We start from the raw sequence: 14,489 nt of genomic DNA on the forward strand, positions 1-14,489 counted from the left end.
AAAATACACCTTTATTAAATTCTTAACATAATAATTTCTTTCTCAGGTGCATTTGCATCAACCTTGGCAATGTGTATTTACAAAATTAAAAAAAACACCAATATTTTCTTATAATGTTGAAAAATGAAACAACCTTCATAAAAACAGTGTATAGTAATATTTTTTAATGAATTGATAGATAGATAGATAGATAGATAGATAGATAGATAGATAGATAGATAGATAGATAGATAGATAGATAGATAGATAGATAGATAGATAGATAGATAGATAGATAGATAGATAGAATTCTTTATTGTCATTATGCATACACATAATGAAACTTTTTGTTGGTAGGACTCGGCTTCAAGACAGAATACTTAAATACACAATACACTATAAATAATAAAATAAATCATAATAAGTGTAAAAGACAGCAGCAATAAAACATCATCAAGTCCAGAATTTTCCTGAGGTAGTACGCCTGCAGAGACCAGTGATCTATGTGTGTGGGTCTGCAGGGGAGGAATACAAGTGTGTGTGTTTGATTATGAGGGAAAATGCGTGTGCATGTCTACGGGGGGCAGGTTAGGGGTAGATGTATGTGTGTGTATCAGCAGGGGCATATGGACTTCACAACTCTGGGGAAAAAGCTGTCTTTCAGTCTGCTGGTACGTGTTTTTATGTTTCTGTACCACTTTCTCAAAGGCAGTGGTACAAACAGTCCATTTCCCAGATGGGTGAGATCCGCAGCTATACATATGGCCCTCTTCTGCACCCTTCCAGCATATACAGAGTCCAGGTCTAGGAGAGAACTTCCCACAATCCCCTGTGCTGTTCTCACTACCCGTGCCAAGTCCTTCCTGTCCTGTGCTGTGCAGCTGCTGTACCACACTTTCATACTGTGACAGAGAATGCTTCACAACCATATTTGTAGCATGAATGGCAGAGCAATTATGCGTAAATAATGTGAAGAGTGCTGGGCTGCCCAGATTATGAAGCTTTTGTACCAGCTTGTCCGGGATTACGGTGTTAAACGCTGAACTAAAATCGACGAATGTCATCCTAACATAAGTGTTAGGGCACTGCAGATAAGTCAGGGCTGTGTGAAGTACTATTGAGACGACATCCTCTGTAGATCTGTTCCACCTGTAGGTGAACTGTTGGTTGTCAAATCCAGCAGGGATGGCATCCTTGATGTACTTTAGGAGGATACTCTCAAAGCACTTCATTATTACTGGGATCAGAGCCACAGGGCAGTAATCATTAAGGTAGGTGACCGCTGATTTTTTAGGAATGTGCTTGTAATTAAAATATGTTATAAACAAGAACAAATGAGACATCCAGTAACATAAACAAATTAAATCATTTTTGTGATTCCAGAGAAAAACATAAAGATTGTAGCAAAATAGTAAGCATTAATTAGGACTGCCGTCTCACAAATCTAGCATGTCTTGCTGCTGAAGTAATTGTGTGGAGTTTCCATATTCTCCCGTGTTTTCATTGGCTGTTCTCCCACATCTCCAAATACATGCCTGTGTTAGGGAAAATAGTGAATCTAAACTAGAGTGGACCTCTGCTGGACTAGTGCTCATCCAACTTATACTGTCATGATAAACTCCAGCCCACTCTGACCATAAATTAGATTCTAAACATATTAAAATATAACTATTTGTTATTGCATAATACTGCAGATTAACTTTTAAAACCAAACAAAAAGCCAAATATGTTATATGTATAGTGCAATGAAAAAGCACCTCTGTCAGATTAACTGCAATTCTGTATAGTTTTCACTGCAAATTTGATAAGAACTTTTTTGTGGCTGGTAGTGACAAGTAGAGAAGTACAGAAGAGTCAGAAAGAGAAAAGTCACTCACACTAAGAGGTTACAGAGGTAATTTAGAATTGAAAAGAAAAAGAAACATCTCAGTAGAGCAGCCTGTTCCCAGAGTTCATATCAGCCAGTCTTCAGTTTAACATCTGATTAGTTTTGGGAACCCCCTTGTCACAACTCTAAATGTCTCAATAGTATATGTTTAAACATAGTGTACTATTGTTGCAATTTATGTGTATTTATTTTTTCATTTGCATTTTATTTATAGCCACCTTTTCTGAATATACATTGATTTACTCATTTCTGTTTCTACAATGAAAATTAACTCTGTCTCAATATATTGATATAGTGATCTGCTATGTTTTTTTTTGACTAGAAAGCAGGCACTCTGAGGCTTTGCTAAACTTGGTAGTTAAGCAGTGTACTGTAATAATAAAAAATATATTATGGTAAGACAGAGCAGCTTATGACAGGAAGCTGTCAATCAATAAAAAGTGATAATATCTTCATTGTTTTCTTTAAATTTGACAGCTGCGTCAAATGTCAAAGTGTTAAAAAAGTAACCTGCTTCACATAGCAAAAACAACCTGGTTACACTACTTTAGAATGATAAATGCATTTAAGCTATAAAAAAAAACACCTACGCACACCACAGTGTTACCAGTATATTTTGCAACTGTCACTTTAGAGTTTGATTTGGAGGTTGTAAGGGGTGACATTGAAGTGCAGCAGGCAGTATTGCAGCCACTAAGTGCCTCAATCATTTATTGTAAATGTAAAATAGTTAATTATATAAAGATGAAGAAGAAATGCAGCACATGCACTTATTTATGCACTCTACAATATTACAGGGGTTGCACAAAAAGTGATGAACATATGTGGCTTACCAAGAAATGTGCCCGGAAAAGCTGATAAATTTGGCATCATAAATGACAATTCTATCAGTTATCTTGCACTGGAATGAAAACTTACATGTAGCAAGCTTACTGAGTGTAATGATATACCCCAGTTATAACATGTCCTGTTTTTATTTTGCTGCTTTTCTATGGTTTCTGCAGAATTCACTTACGTTCTTACTATTTAAATAATAGTTAAGTATGTTGATTTTGTTTTACAGTGGTGTGAAAAACTATTTGCCCCCTTCCTGATTTCTTATTCTTTTGCATGTTTGTCACACAAAATGTTTCTGATCATCAAACACATTTAACCATTAGTCAAATATAACACAAGTAAACACAAAATGCAGTTTGTAAATGATGGTGTTTATTATTTAGGGAGAAAAAAAATCCAAACCTACATGGCCCTGTGTGAAAAAGTAATTGCCCCCTTGTTAAAAAATAACCTAACTGTGGTGTATCACACCTGAGTTCAATTTCCGTAGCCACCCCCAGGCCTGATTACTGCCACACCTGTTTCAATCAAGAAATCACTTAAATAGGAGCTGCCTGACACAGAGAAGTAGACCAAAAGCACCTCAAAAGCTAGACATCATGCCAAGATCCAAAGAAATTCAGGAACAAATGAGAACAGAAGTAATTGAGATCTATCAGTCTCATAAAGGTTATAAAGCCATTTCTAAAGCTTTGGGACTCCAGCGAACCACAGTGAGAGCCATTATCCACAAATGGCAAAAACATGGAACAGTGGTGAACCTTCCCAGGAGTGGCCGGCCGACCAAAATTACCCCAAGAGCGCAGAGACGACTCATCCAGGAGGTCACAAAAGACCCCAGGACAATGTCTAAAGAACTGCAGGCCTCACTTGCCTCAATTAAGGTCAGTGTTCACGACTCCACCATAAGAAAGAGACTGGGCAAAAACGGCCTGCATCGCAGATTTCCAAGACGCAAACCACTGTTAAGCAAAAAGAACATTAGGGCTCGTCTCAATTTTGCTAAGAAACATCTCAATGATTGCCAAGACTTTTGGGAAAATACCTTGTGGACTGATGAGTCAAAAGTTGAACTTTTTGGAAGGCAAATGTCCCGTTACATCTGGCGTAAAAGGAACACAGCATTTCAGAAAAAGAACATCATACCAACAGTAAAATATGGTGGTGGTAGTGTGATGGTCTGGGGTTGTTTTGCTGCTTCAGGACCTGGAAGGCTTGCTGTGATAGATGGAACCATGAATTCTACTGTCTACCAAAAAATCCTGAAGGAGAATGTCCGGCCATCTGTTCGTCAACTCAAGCTGAAACGATCTTGGGTGCTGCAACAGGACAATGACCCAAAACACACCAGCAAATCCACCTCTGAATGGCTGAAGAAAAACAAAATGAAGACTTTGGAGTGGCCTAGTCAAAGTCCTGACCTGAATCCAATTGAGATGCTATGGCATGACCTTAAAAAGGCGGTTCATGCTAGAAAACCCTCAAATAAAGCTGAATTACAACAATTTTGCAAAGATGAGTGGGCCAAAATTCCTCCAGAGTGCTGTAAAAGACTCATTGCAAGTTATCGCAAATGCTTGATTGCAGTTATTGCTGCTAAGGGTGGCCCAACCAGTTATTAGGTTCAGGGGGCAATTACTTTTTCACACAGGGCCATGTAGGTTTGGATTTTTTTTTCTCCCTAAATAATAAAAAACACCATTTACAAACTGCATTTTGTGTTTACTTGTGTTATATTTGATTAATGGTTAAATGTGTTTGATGATCAGAAACATTTTGTGTGACAAACATGCAAAAGAATAAGAAATCAGGAAGGGGGCAAATAGTTTTTCACACCACTGTATGTCTTTTTCCAGGACATTGGGATCATTAGACTCTGTTGCCTGGATGCAACAATAGATAGCTAAGGAGCTTATCTTGGAAGTCGTGTATTATGATATCTTTAGCTTGAAGCTTTAAATACTGGCACAACAGCTCCATACCTATATGAATTTGTGTATAAATCATAACAAATCTCTCAGTTACTATGCATTTTTTTGTTTAGGATTCTCTAATTAAAGTTATTTTCTGCATGTTTTACAATTGATTTTTGGATTCTCTTGTTCAAATTCAGATGAAAGATAGGATGGATTTCCAGGTTTTGGAAATTGACATTGGCCTCAACTGACATTTCTTCTCCTGGTCGCTGTATTACAATTAGTCTGTCAGATGTGGCAGCACAACAATGAGAAAGTGGCTGTCAAAGACATGTAGTTTAGTCCACATGCTCTGATTAAATCTCTGCAGCTAACATTCATGCATAAGTTCAATATCCATATAGACTTTCACTTGCAATGTCAGACGATGGGTAAAGCACTTTAAAGATGGGAACACATGTTTTGCCAATTGGCTACAGAGAGCATGAATTGAAAAAATAACAGTGAACTGACGAATGACAACAAGAGGAAAAGCATTGGAGACTGGAATAGAGCACCATGGTGTTCAATTGATGGAAGATCTTGAAACTGCTAGAAGGGTAACATTACAAAAGAACATAATTAAAGTTTTGACAGAACATCCTATTCAGGCTAACCTAGACTTTCAGCCCCTGTTTACTGCTTCTGAAAACCCTTCAAGACTGCTATTTACTGCATTGCTTGGTAATTTACTCTGTTAATATCTAGTTCTCTGTATGAAGAAACTATTTGACCACCATCCACCTGTATCCCCGTATGTTTGTTGAAATACTTGATATAAATAACAGCTGATATCTACCAAATAATTCATTTTGTTGATTGTGGTGAGGGATTTATGCGGTAGTAAACAAATGTACCTTGATATGACTGCTACAAAACTTTGTATACCTTTATTGAATAATTAAATTATTATGCTCACTCTTTGAAGCAAAAATTGGAATACTAAAATATAAAGAAATGTGCAATTATGCTCTAAAAGGAAGTGGGGACAGAGAGCTTTTTAAAAACTGTAGATTTGATTCCAGCCATACATTTTATAAACCAACATTATCCATTCTTGGACTATTGGCGACCAAAGTTTATTCCAGTAGCACTGCATGTAAGGTAGGATACAATCCTATATTGAATGTCAGGCAGTTAGGTTAGGTGAATTAGATTTTATTATCCCAGAGGGAAATTTGTTTGCAGCAGGAAAGTACAAAAACATAAGGCATTATATTGCACACATCCAATAAAATAAACAAAGCTGCAATGACTGACAACCAATGTTATTGTACTGTATATACACTCACCAACCGCATTTTGTTCAACTGCTTGTTAACACAAATATCTACTCAGCCAATCACATGGCAGTAAGTCAATGCATTTAGGCATGTAGATATTGTCAAGACAACCTGCAAGTTCAAACTGAGCATCAGAATGGGGAAAAAAGGTGATTTAAATGACTTTGAACATGGCATGGTAGTTCGTGCCACACAGAGTGGTCAGAGTATTTCGGAAAGTGCTGATCTACAGGGATATTCACACACAACCATCTGTAGGTCCGAAAAAGGGAAAGTATCCAGTGAGTGGCTATTCTCTGGACAAAAATGCCTTGTTGATGCCAGTGGTCAGAGGAGAATGGCCAGACTGGTTCCAGATGATAGAAAGGCAACAGTAACTTAAGTAGCTCAAATCACCACTTGTTACAACTGAGGTATGCAGAAGAGAATCTCTGAATGCACAACACCTCAAACTTCGAAGCAGATGGGCTACAGCAGCAGGAGACCACATTGGGTGCCACTCCTGTCAGCTCAGAACAGGCAACTGAGGCTACAATTTGCTCAGGCTCACCAAAATTGAACAATAGAAGATTAGAAAAATGTTGCCTGGTCTGATGAATCTCGATTTCTGCTGCGGCATTCAGATGTTAGGTTTAGAATTTGGCATCAACAACATGAAAGCATGGATCCATCCGGCCTTGTATCAACAGTTCAGGCTAGTGATGGTGGTGTAATGTTGTGGGGGATATTCCCTTGGCACACTTTGGGCCTCTTAGTACAATTTGAGCATTGGTTAAATGCCACAGCCTACCTGAGTATTGTTGTTGACTCTGTCCATCCCTCTATGACTGCAGTGCACCCATCTTCTGATGGCTACTTCCAGCAGGATAACATGCCATGTCACAAAGCTCAAATCATTTCAAACTGGTTTCTTGAACATGACAATGGATTTACTCTACTTAAATGGCTTTCACAGTCACCAAATCTCAATCCAATAGAGCACCTTTGGGATATTTGTAATGTGAAAGAAAGTTTCAATAAAAGAAGCTGGTGAACATAAGAAGAACATTAAAACTTCAAATAGTGATGAGATTGATGGAAATGTGTGGCTGCAGTGCTAAGTGCTCAGCTACCGAACCATTCTGGAAATTTTATTGATAAAAGTAAATATTATAAATAAATGATAATGAATACTGTATTGGCACTCTGCCCAGAGTCATCTGGTCAGTGCACATGGAATTGACACTGACATCCTATGACCTTGCTTTGAAATAAGTGAACTCAATAAATTAATTCATTGTACAAAGTTAAATATGGCACAAGTTAAAGCAACTTAATCCTATTGTAAGTGAAGCTTATAGGAGTGCATATGTTGCAAAAGCTAACACAAAAAAAAATTATAATATCTGACTAGAGCAATTATTACCCAATTAAAACATTTTTTTAAATACGTGCAAGATCTTCATTGAATAAAAATATTAACTTCATAAATGAAGCCTTTGACCATTTTCAAATATTGCAAATTAGAAACTTCACAGTTTAATGAATCATTACCCTTAAAGCACTGTGAAGGACTGGCACCCTCTTCACCGTTTGTTCCTTCCTTGCACCCTATGCTAGCTGGGATAGATAGATAGATAGATAGATAGATAGATAGATAGATAGATAGATAGATAGATAGATAGATAGATAGATAGATAGATAGATAGATAGATAGATAGATAGATAGATAGATAGATAGATAGATAGATAGATAGATAGATAGATAGATACTTTATAGTCTCCAGTCTCCCCCATGGCCCTGTTCGGGACAACGTGTTTTAAAAAATGACTAACTACCCTTAAAGCACATCTTCAATAATTGTTCTGTCAACGTTAAGGAATTGAATGAATGGCTGTCTTTATTGTTTTTTTTGCAATCCTTTAAACTTCCTAAACCACATATTTAAATTCATGCATACACTAGATTTATCACAAATTAACCACATGTAACATGATCAGTCTCTGAGAAAAAAACCCTTCCACTACATTATTATTAGAATTTGACATTTTCCAAAATTGCCAGTTTTACTGGTTTCCCCTGTCCTAATTTGTCTTTGAAAAATAAGATTGTTATGCCAATATGTAACGCATTCAGAAAGAATCCAGACCCCTTCACTTTTTACACATTTTGCTATGCATCCTTAGGCTAAAATTGACCCCAAAGTGTCAAAGCAACAACAGGATTTTGCTCGTTTTAAATGTGTTTTACATGTATTAAAAATAAAAAGAGTAAAATATCATTTGACACGAGTATTCAGATGCATTGCTTTGACACTTGGAATTGAACTCAGTTGCATCCCATTCTATTGATCATTACAGAGATGTTTCTACACCTAATTTGGAGTCTACCTGTGGACAACTCAATTTATTAGACATTAGTATTAAATGCTCACATCCAAAGCCAGATGAAGACTTCCACAGGTCCCTGGGTGAATTAATGAACAGAGCTTCTTAGCAGAGAATTTATCATACTTTCAACAATGCAGCATGTGGACACCCAGCCTGCGTAGACTCAAGTGGTGAAGAAGGGCAGTGGTGGGGTTCTCCCATGATGATTTCAGCACATGGATACCCGATTGTTTCATTGACAAAGATGATGTGGTCCACCTTGGTGTTTTCACTGCACAGCGGTAGACTGTGACTGGTGAAAAGGCCCCTTCCATCATGGCATCATGGACGTGCACCCAGAATGGCTGATGGTAGATTCGCCCAAGCATAGACTTGTCCATACGAGGCCCCACATTGGAAGATATGTATCAGAGGAAAAACCAAGCCATTAGGTTGAAGGAATTATCTGCAGAGGTTTGAGACAGGTTGATGTTGAGGCACAGATCTGCGGAAGGCTACAAAAAATTATGCAACTTTAAAGGTTCCCAAGAGCACAGTGGAACCCATTGTTCTTAAATGTGTTATTATGTTTGGAGCAACCATGACTCTTTCTAGAGCTTTCTACCTAGCCAAACTGAGCAATCAGGGGAGAAGGTCCTTGGAAAGACAGGTGGCAATAACCTGACAGTCACTCTGGCTGAGCTCAAGTTAAACTGTGTGCAGATGGGAGAAACTTACAAAAGAACAACCATTACTGCAACATTCCACCGATCTAGGCTTTATGGCAGACTGGGCAGATGGAAACTTCTCCTTAGTAAAAACATATGAAAACCCATTTGGAGTTTGCAACAAGGCACCTAAAGGGCTCTCAGATTGAGAAAAACAGCATTATCTGGTCTAATGACACTAAGGCTGTTTGATCTCAGTTCTAAGTGTCATGTTTTGAAAAAAAAACAGGCATTGTTCATTACCTGCGCATGATATGGGGTTGCTCTTCAGTGGCAGAAACTGGAAGTCTAGTCAGGGTTGATGGAAAGCCAGTAGGAGTAAAGTAAAGAGATAAACTTAATTGAAACCTGCTTCAGTGTACTTTGGATCTCATATGTGGCTGAAGGTTTGTCTTCTAACAGTACAATGACCATAAGCACAAAGCAAAGGCAACACAGAAATGGCTTATGGACAACTCAGTAAATGTCCTTGAGTGGCACAGCCAAAGCCCAAACTCAAATCAAATTGAAAATCTCTGGAGAGACCTAAAAATAACTGCCAACCAATGGTCTCCATCCAACCTAACATAGCTTTAGAGGATCTGCAGAGATGAATGGTAGAAAATCCCCCAATCCAAGAGTGTGAAACCTGTCGCCTCAAACCCAAGAAGACTCCAGGCTGGAATTTCTGCCAAAGGTGCTTCAACTAAGTACCGAGTAACGACTACTTGTATCAGTGTGATATTTCCGTTTTTTATGTTTAATAAATCCCTTGTTTTGCTTTGTTATTCTGGAGCATGGAGTGTTGCTTGATAAGGCATAAAATAAGTTTAAATTATATTAACATTAGGCTGCAATATAAAAAAAATGTAAAAAAGTGAAGGGGCTTGAATACATGCTGAAGGCACTGTAGAGTTAATGCATTGCTTTAAATATTGCATAGTTGTCTGAAATTAGAAATTCCAGATTGTGAGAGGCATTTAAGAAATCATAAATAAAAGGCACATTGCTACCTCACAGCTCCAGGAGACTTGATTACATCCCAAAGATGTACACATTATATTGACTGATGACCGTAACTTGGTCTTTTATCAATACATGAGCATTGACATGTGCAGAGGTGGTCTTTCCCATTGCACCTGAGGACAACAAGATGGACAACTCTGCATTGGATTGTGGGTTCAGGAAATCAGTGAAAGATAATAATTCAAATAAAGTCTTAGTATTGGGACCAGGACAAGTAGTATATGCTTCAGAAAGAGAGTTAGGTTAATAGTGAACACTCCTGCATCTGCAACAAAGGAGTAAGAACATTTTTAAATTAGCTTGATTTCTTTCCTGGATCTATGTGTTGATACTGAAGTCACTTATAATTAAACTTGCCATGGTGGCACCTGTAGGTATCAATCAGGATCCTGAACGAATATAATCCGACTATAAAATTTAGGAAGATATTTTTAAGTCAACACTGCATTCAAATTCCAAGTCAAAAAGCACACTTAAGTACCTGTGCAAACATTAATTCCACCTCCCACTCCTTATTTCAAAATAATGTTAAAGTTGTAGTTCCTTAGTACATACAATGGAGCAACATGTTATGGACTGGTGTCTAAGGAGCCGGACGTTAAGCAGAAGGACTGCTGGATCAATCAATACCTCTGTCTAACTCATCTTGTGACACTGAGCAGGTCACTTAACCTTCCCCACCTCCAGTTATTGCATATAAAAAGAATCAAATATGCTATTACTCTGCAACTTTTTAATTATCTTAGGAAGACACTATATAAAGTTTAAAAGGGGTTTTAGATGTTTGTTATTCTCCTCCTAGAGGACCACCACTCAGGATCCAATATCGATGAAATACACTTTTCTGTGACCTAAGAGGAAGCACAACAGTAGCTACACATCAATACATCTGTTTTCTCTGACCCAGATTCTAAACATTTCCTTAGTCTAAAGCAAATCCCTTGCTCTTTTGGCAAGAATATCACATGCTGAGTGCTCATACTGCCATCTAGGTGGGCAACTATATGAAAGAAAGACATACAGTATACACAAACATTTTCTTTAGAAATGAATACGAGCAGATGCAAGTGTCCAGTTTATTTGCATCTTTATTATTAGTCTGGCTAAAGAAGCTTATTATTCTTGTAACCCTTTCATATTTTTATATTGTGTTTTTTCATTATTTCCTCCTACCTGAGAGACTGCTTCATAAAATGCAGAAATTCTTTGAATTAACAATTTAAAGTGAAATAAATGGTCATTTAAGTCACTTGTATCTAGTTTGAAAGTCAAAGGCGTGCTCTAGCAAATTGCTATGCATAGCCTGGTAAGCTGTATGCTCGCATTTACTTTTTCGGCAGAACCCCCATACTGTGGCATACTGTCTGAAATGTTGCAATTACTGTAAATGTGTGCATTTAGTGTATGTATTACATTCTTAATCAAAGATCATCAGATTGTTATCTGATTTAAAGCTGACTTAGTCTTTTATATCACAACAAGGCACACAGATATGTTTGTAGAATTTGGATAATTCATAGCAGTAATTTTGCTGATATTCTAGTTTAGGCTTTATTTGCTTTGGTGTACAGTGTGTCATGTTTTTTCTGTTTGTTGCAGTATGTAAGTAGTACCATTAGATAAAAGTAAAATTGTTCCACCAAAGGATTGTTGTGAAAAAGTATTTCTAGCTCTATAATGTAGTAATCAGTCTCACAAAAAAATCATGCATCTGTTTGATTGGCAACATGGTGGTAATGTGTTGTATTATATTATATTATATTATATTATATTATATTATATTATATTATATTATATTATATTATATTATATTATATAGTGTTCATCCAATTTTCTGAAAGTGCTTCTTCATTACAACATAACCTTGAGACAAAACCTAGCAGTATAAGTTAAAAGGGGGGAAACCAAACCTAAACATGGTCCAGTCCATCACAGGGCATGATCATGATTCACCAATTTAGAGTTACCCAGAAAATTAACATTCTAAATTTTGAATTGTGGGGGAAATTACAGAACTCAGATTAAACAAACATGAACATTAAAAGAAAGTACAATCATTAAACAAACATGAATAAAAGAAAATATAAACTCCACCCTGTGTTGACTTGAGCCCAGTTCTCTGGATCACTATGCCATCATGAAACCACTATTAGATGAGAGAATAACTGAAAATATTTTTTTGTAATGATGGGCATCCATAAACTTAGGAAAATGGGAAAATATACCATAAATTAATTAAAATAAATAAAAATGAAATATTTCCTGGCTGGGAAGCATGGTGGCACAGTGGGTAGCGCTGCTGCCTCGCAGTTAGTAGACCCGGGTTCTCTTCCCAGGTCCTCCCTGTGTGGAGTTTGCATGTTCTCCCTGTGTCTGTGTGGGTTTCCTCTGGGGTTCCTCCCACAATCCAAAGACATTCAGGTAAGGTGCATTGGCGATTCTAAATTGTCCCTAGTGCATGGTGTATATATGTGTGCATGCACGCCCTGCGGTGGGCTGGTGCCCTGCCCGGGGTTTGTTTCCTGCCTTGAGTCCTGTGTTGGCTGGGATTGGCTCCAGCAGACCCCCATGACCCTGTAGTTAGGATATAACGGGTTGGATGATGGAGGGATGGATGGATATTTACTTGCAATGCTAATTGAGCCATTCTTGACAGCAGTCAGCCTATCTTGTGGTGGTGGCCCACATGGTTAGGTTCTCTTTCTTACCTTTACTCATTAATTTTTCAAGATGCCTTAATCTTTAGCAATAAACATTTGTCCTATGCTTGTTGCCAATTTTTGCTCTTTGTGGCCAAAAACTATAGGCAGTAATTAAGAACATGAATGAATGTAAAAGTAACTGTAACGTTATTCATCCATCTATTATCAAATTCATCTACCCCAACTCAAGATTGAAGGGCCAAGAGTCAGTTCAGGAAGAATATGACATAAGGGAAGGACAAAGCCTGGACAAAGGACCACTCCCAGAAACAGACCCATAGTCATTTACACTGGGCCGATGTAGAGTTGCCAATTCACTTAACATGTATGGCTTTGGTATATCAGAGGAAAACAGGAGTAACTGGAAGAAAACCTCATGTAGACCCAGAGAGAACATACAAAACAAGGCAAAGGTTCAAACTCAGAACTCTGGAGCAATGAGGCAGACATACTAATCACTTTAGCAATCAATTTATCCATTAGATGTTTTACTGTCTAGGGTGTTTCCTTAATCTTAAATTCTATTCAACAATTGAAAAGCTCCAGATAGTGGAATTGAAATCTCAAAGCTGACTATGGAACACAGCACATAAAATAGGGGCACCAATTTGTACCTCATGACCATGTGGCCATGATCAGCCTTTTCGTATATCATATCTGTCAATTTCGATAGCAAGACAAGCTTACCTGGCCTACTGCTGAAACCCACTACAAACTTGCATTATATTTAGAGAAATAAATCTCAGTAGATGTTAAAGGTAAGTCATAAAGAGAAAGTGTAAAATCATGCTAGTCCGCCCACCTTTTTAGAGCAAACCATAACAGACAAAGCTTTAAGAGAGTGTGTTGGCGTTATTTTATGTTTCATTGACTTCCATAATAAACAATTAAGCAGCAGGTCTGGATCTAGTCTGTTTATTTTTTTAGCAAGCACCCTTTACCTAGCTTTAGTTAATTTCCCAACTCACTCAGACCTTTAGGAAACTTACCCTGCCCATTCTTCTGCAAATGTGGAAGATGTGGAGGATATAACAGCTCCAGATGATTGGATCGGTCTTGAAGAAATCCATCCAGGAGCTTCATAGATGGTGAAGCAGTCCAGGCTTTATGCTCTGGTTTCCAAGTACTGTCCAATGTTGCCTGGCCGTTGATTCTGTTATCATATAAATCATGTTCACTCCTGCTTTTCTGAGATCTGTGTGCAAAATGATAGGGGATTTGGTTACATGAGGAGAAGGAAACAGTGCTTTGGGTATTGACCTGTGAGGAATTGCAAAGTGTAATTGGTGGCAGGCTTTGAGTTCGGATAGGAGGAAGTCCTTTGAATTCTTTGGGTGGCTTTTTTTCTGGGAGCAGACACTTTTGGCCTTCAGTGCTACTCTTTCTGGAGTCACTGCTGTTTAATGTCTCTTCAAAAGATTTCTTGGCTGATGTATCCATAACACAATCAAAAGTTGTAATTATATCATCCACTTCTGAGGTTTCTTCCTGTAAATGCTTGTCTCTGGTCTTGTCCTTATGAGCAGTCTTTTGGTCAGCCTTTTTCTTCTTACATGAAAATATTTGATTTAGAACACTAAATCTACCTTCCTTTTTTTGTGACTGGCTGTAGTTCTTAGATGCAATCTGCTTTGTAGTTTCAGGCCTGAAAAATTAAAACAAAAAGAAAGAAAGAAAGAAAAGAATTCAAGAACTAACCACAATCATTTTAGAAGATAATTGGCAACCACAAAAAAGGTTGTGTGGACTGAGTGTTTCTATTC

At 37.7% G+C, this 14,489-nt stretch overlaps 1 protein-coding gene across 2 annotated transcripts in view; it reads right to left on the reverse strand.

The window, feature by feature from the left end:
• The window catches only part of ankrd55 (ankyrin repeat domain 55), a 99,054-nt gene that overhangs the window by 10,249 nt on the left and 74,316 nt on the right, over positions 1-14,489 (reverse strand). For both annotated transcript variants that reach the window (XM_051929581.1, XM_051929580.1), the window contains one exon: positions 13,716-14,371. In XM_051929581.1, coding sequence (XP_051785541.1) covers positions 13,716-14,371 — 656 coding nt within the window. The remainder of the gene's footprint in view (positions 1-13,715; positions 14,372-14,489) is intronic.

Source organism: Erpetoichthys calabaricus, chromosome 7, assembly GCF_900747795.2.
Source record: "Erpetoichthys calabaricus chromosome 7, fErpCal1.3, whole genome shotgun sequence".
Taxonomy (NCBI): domain Eukaryota; kingdom Metazoa; phylum Chordata; class Cladistia; order Polypteriformes; family Polypteridae; genus Erpetoichthys; species Erpetoichthys calabaricus.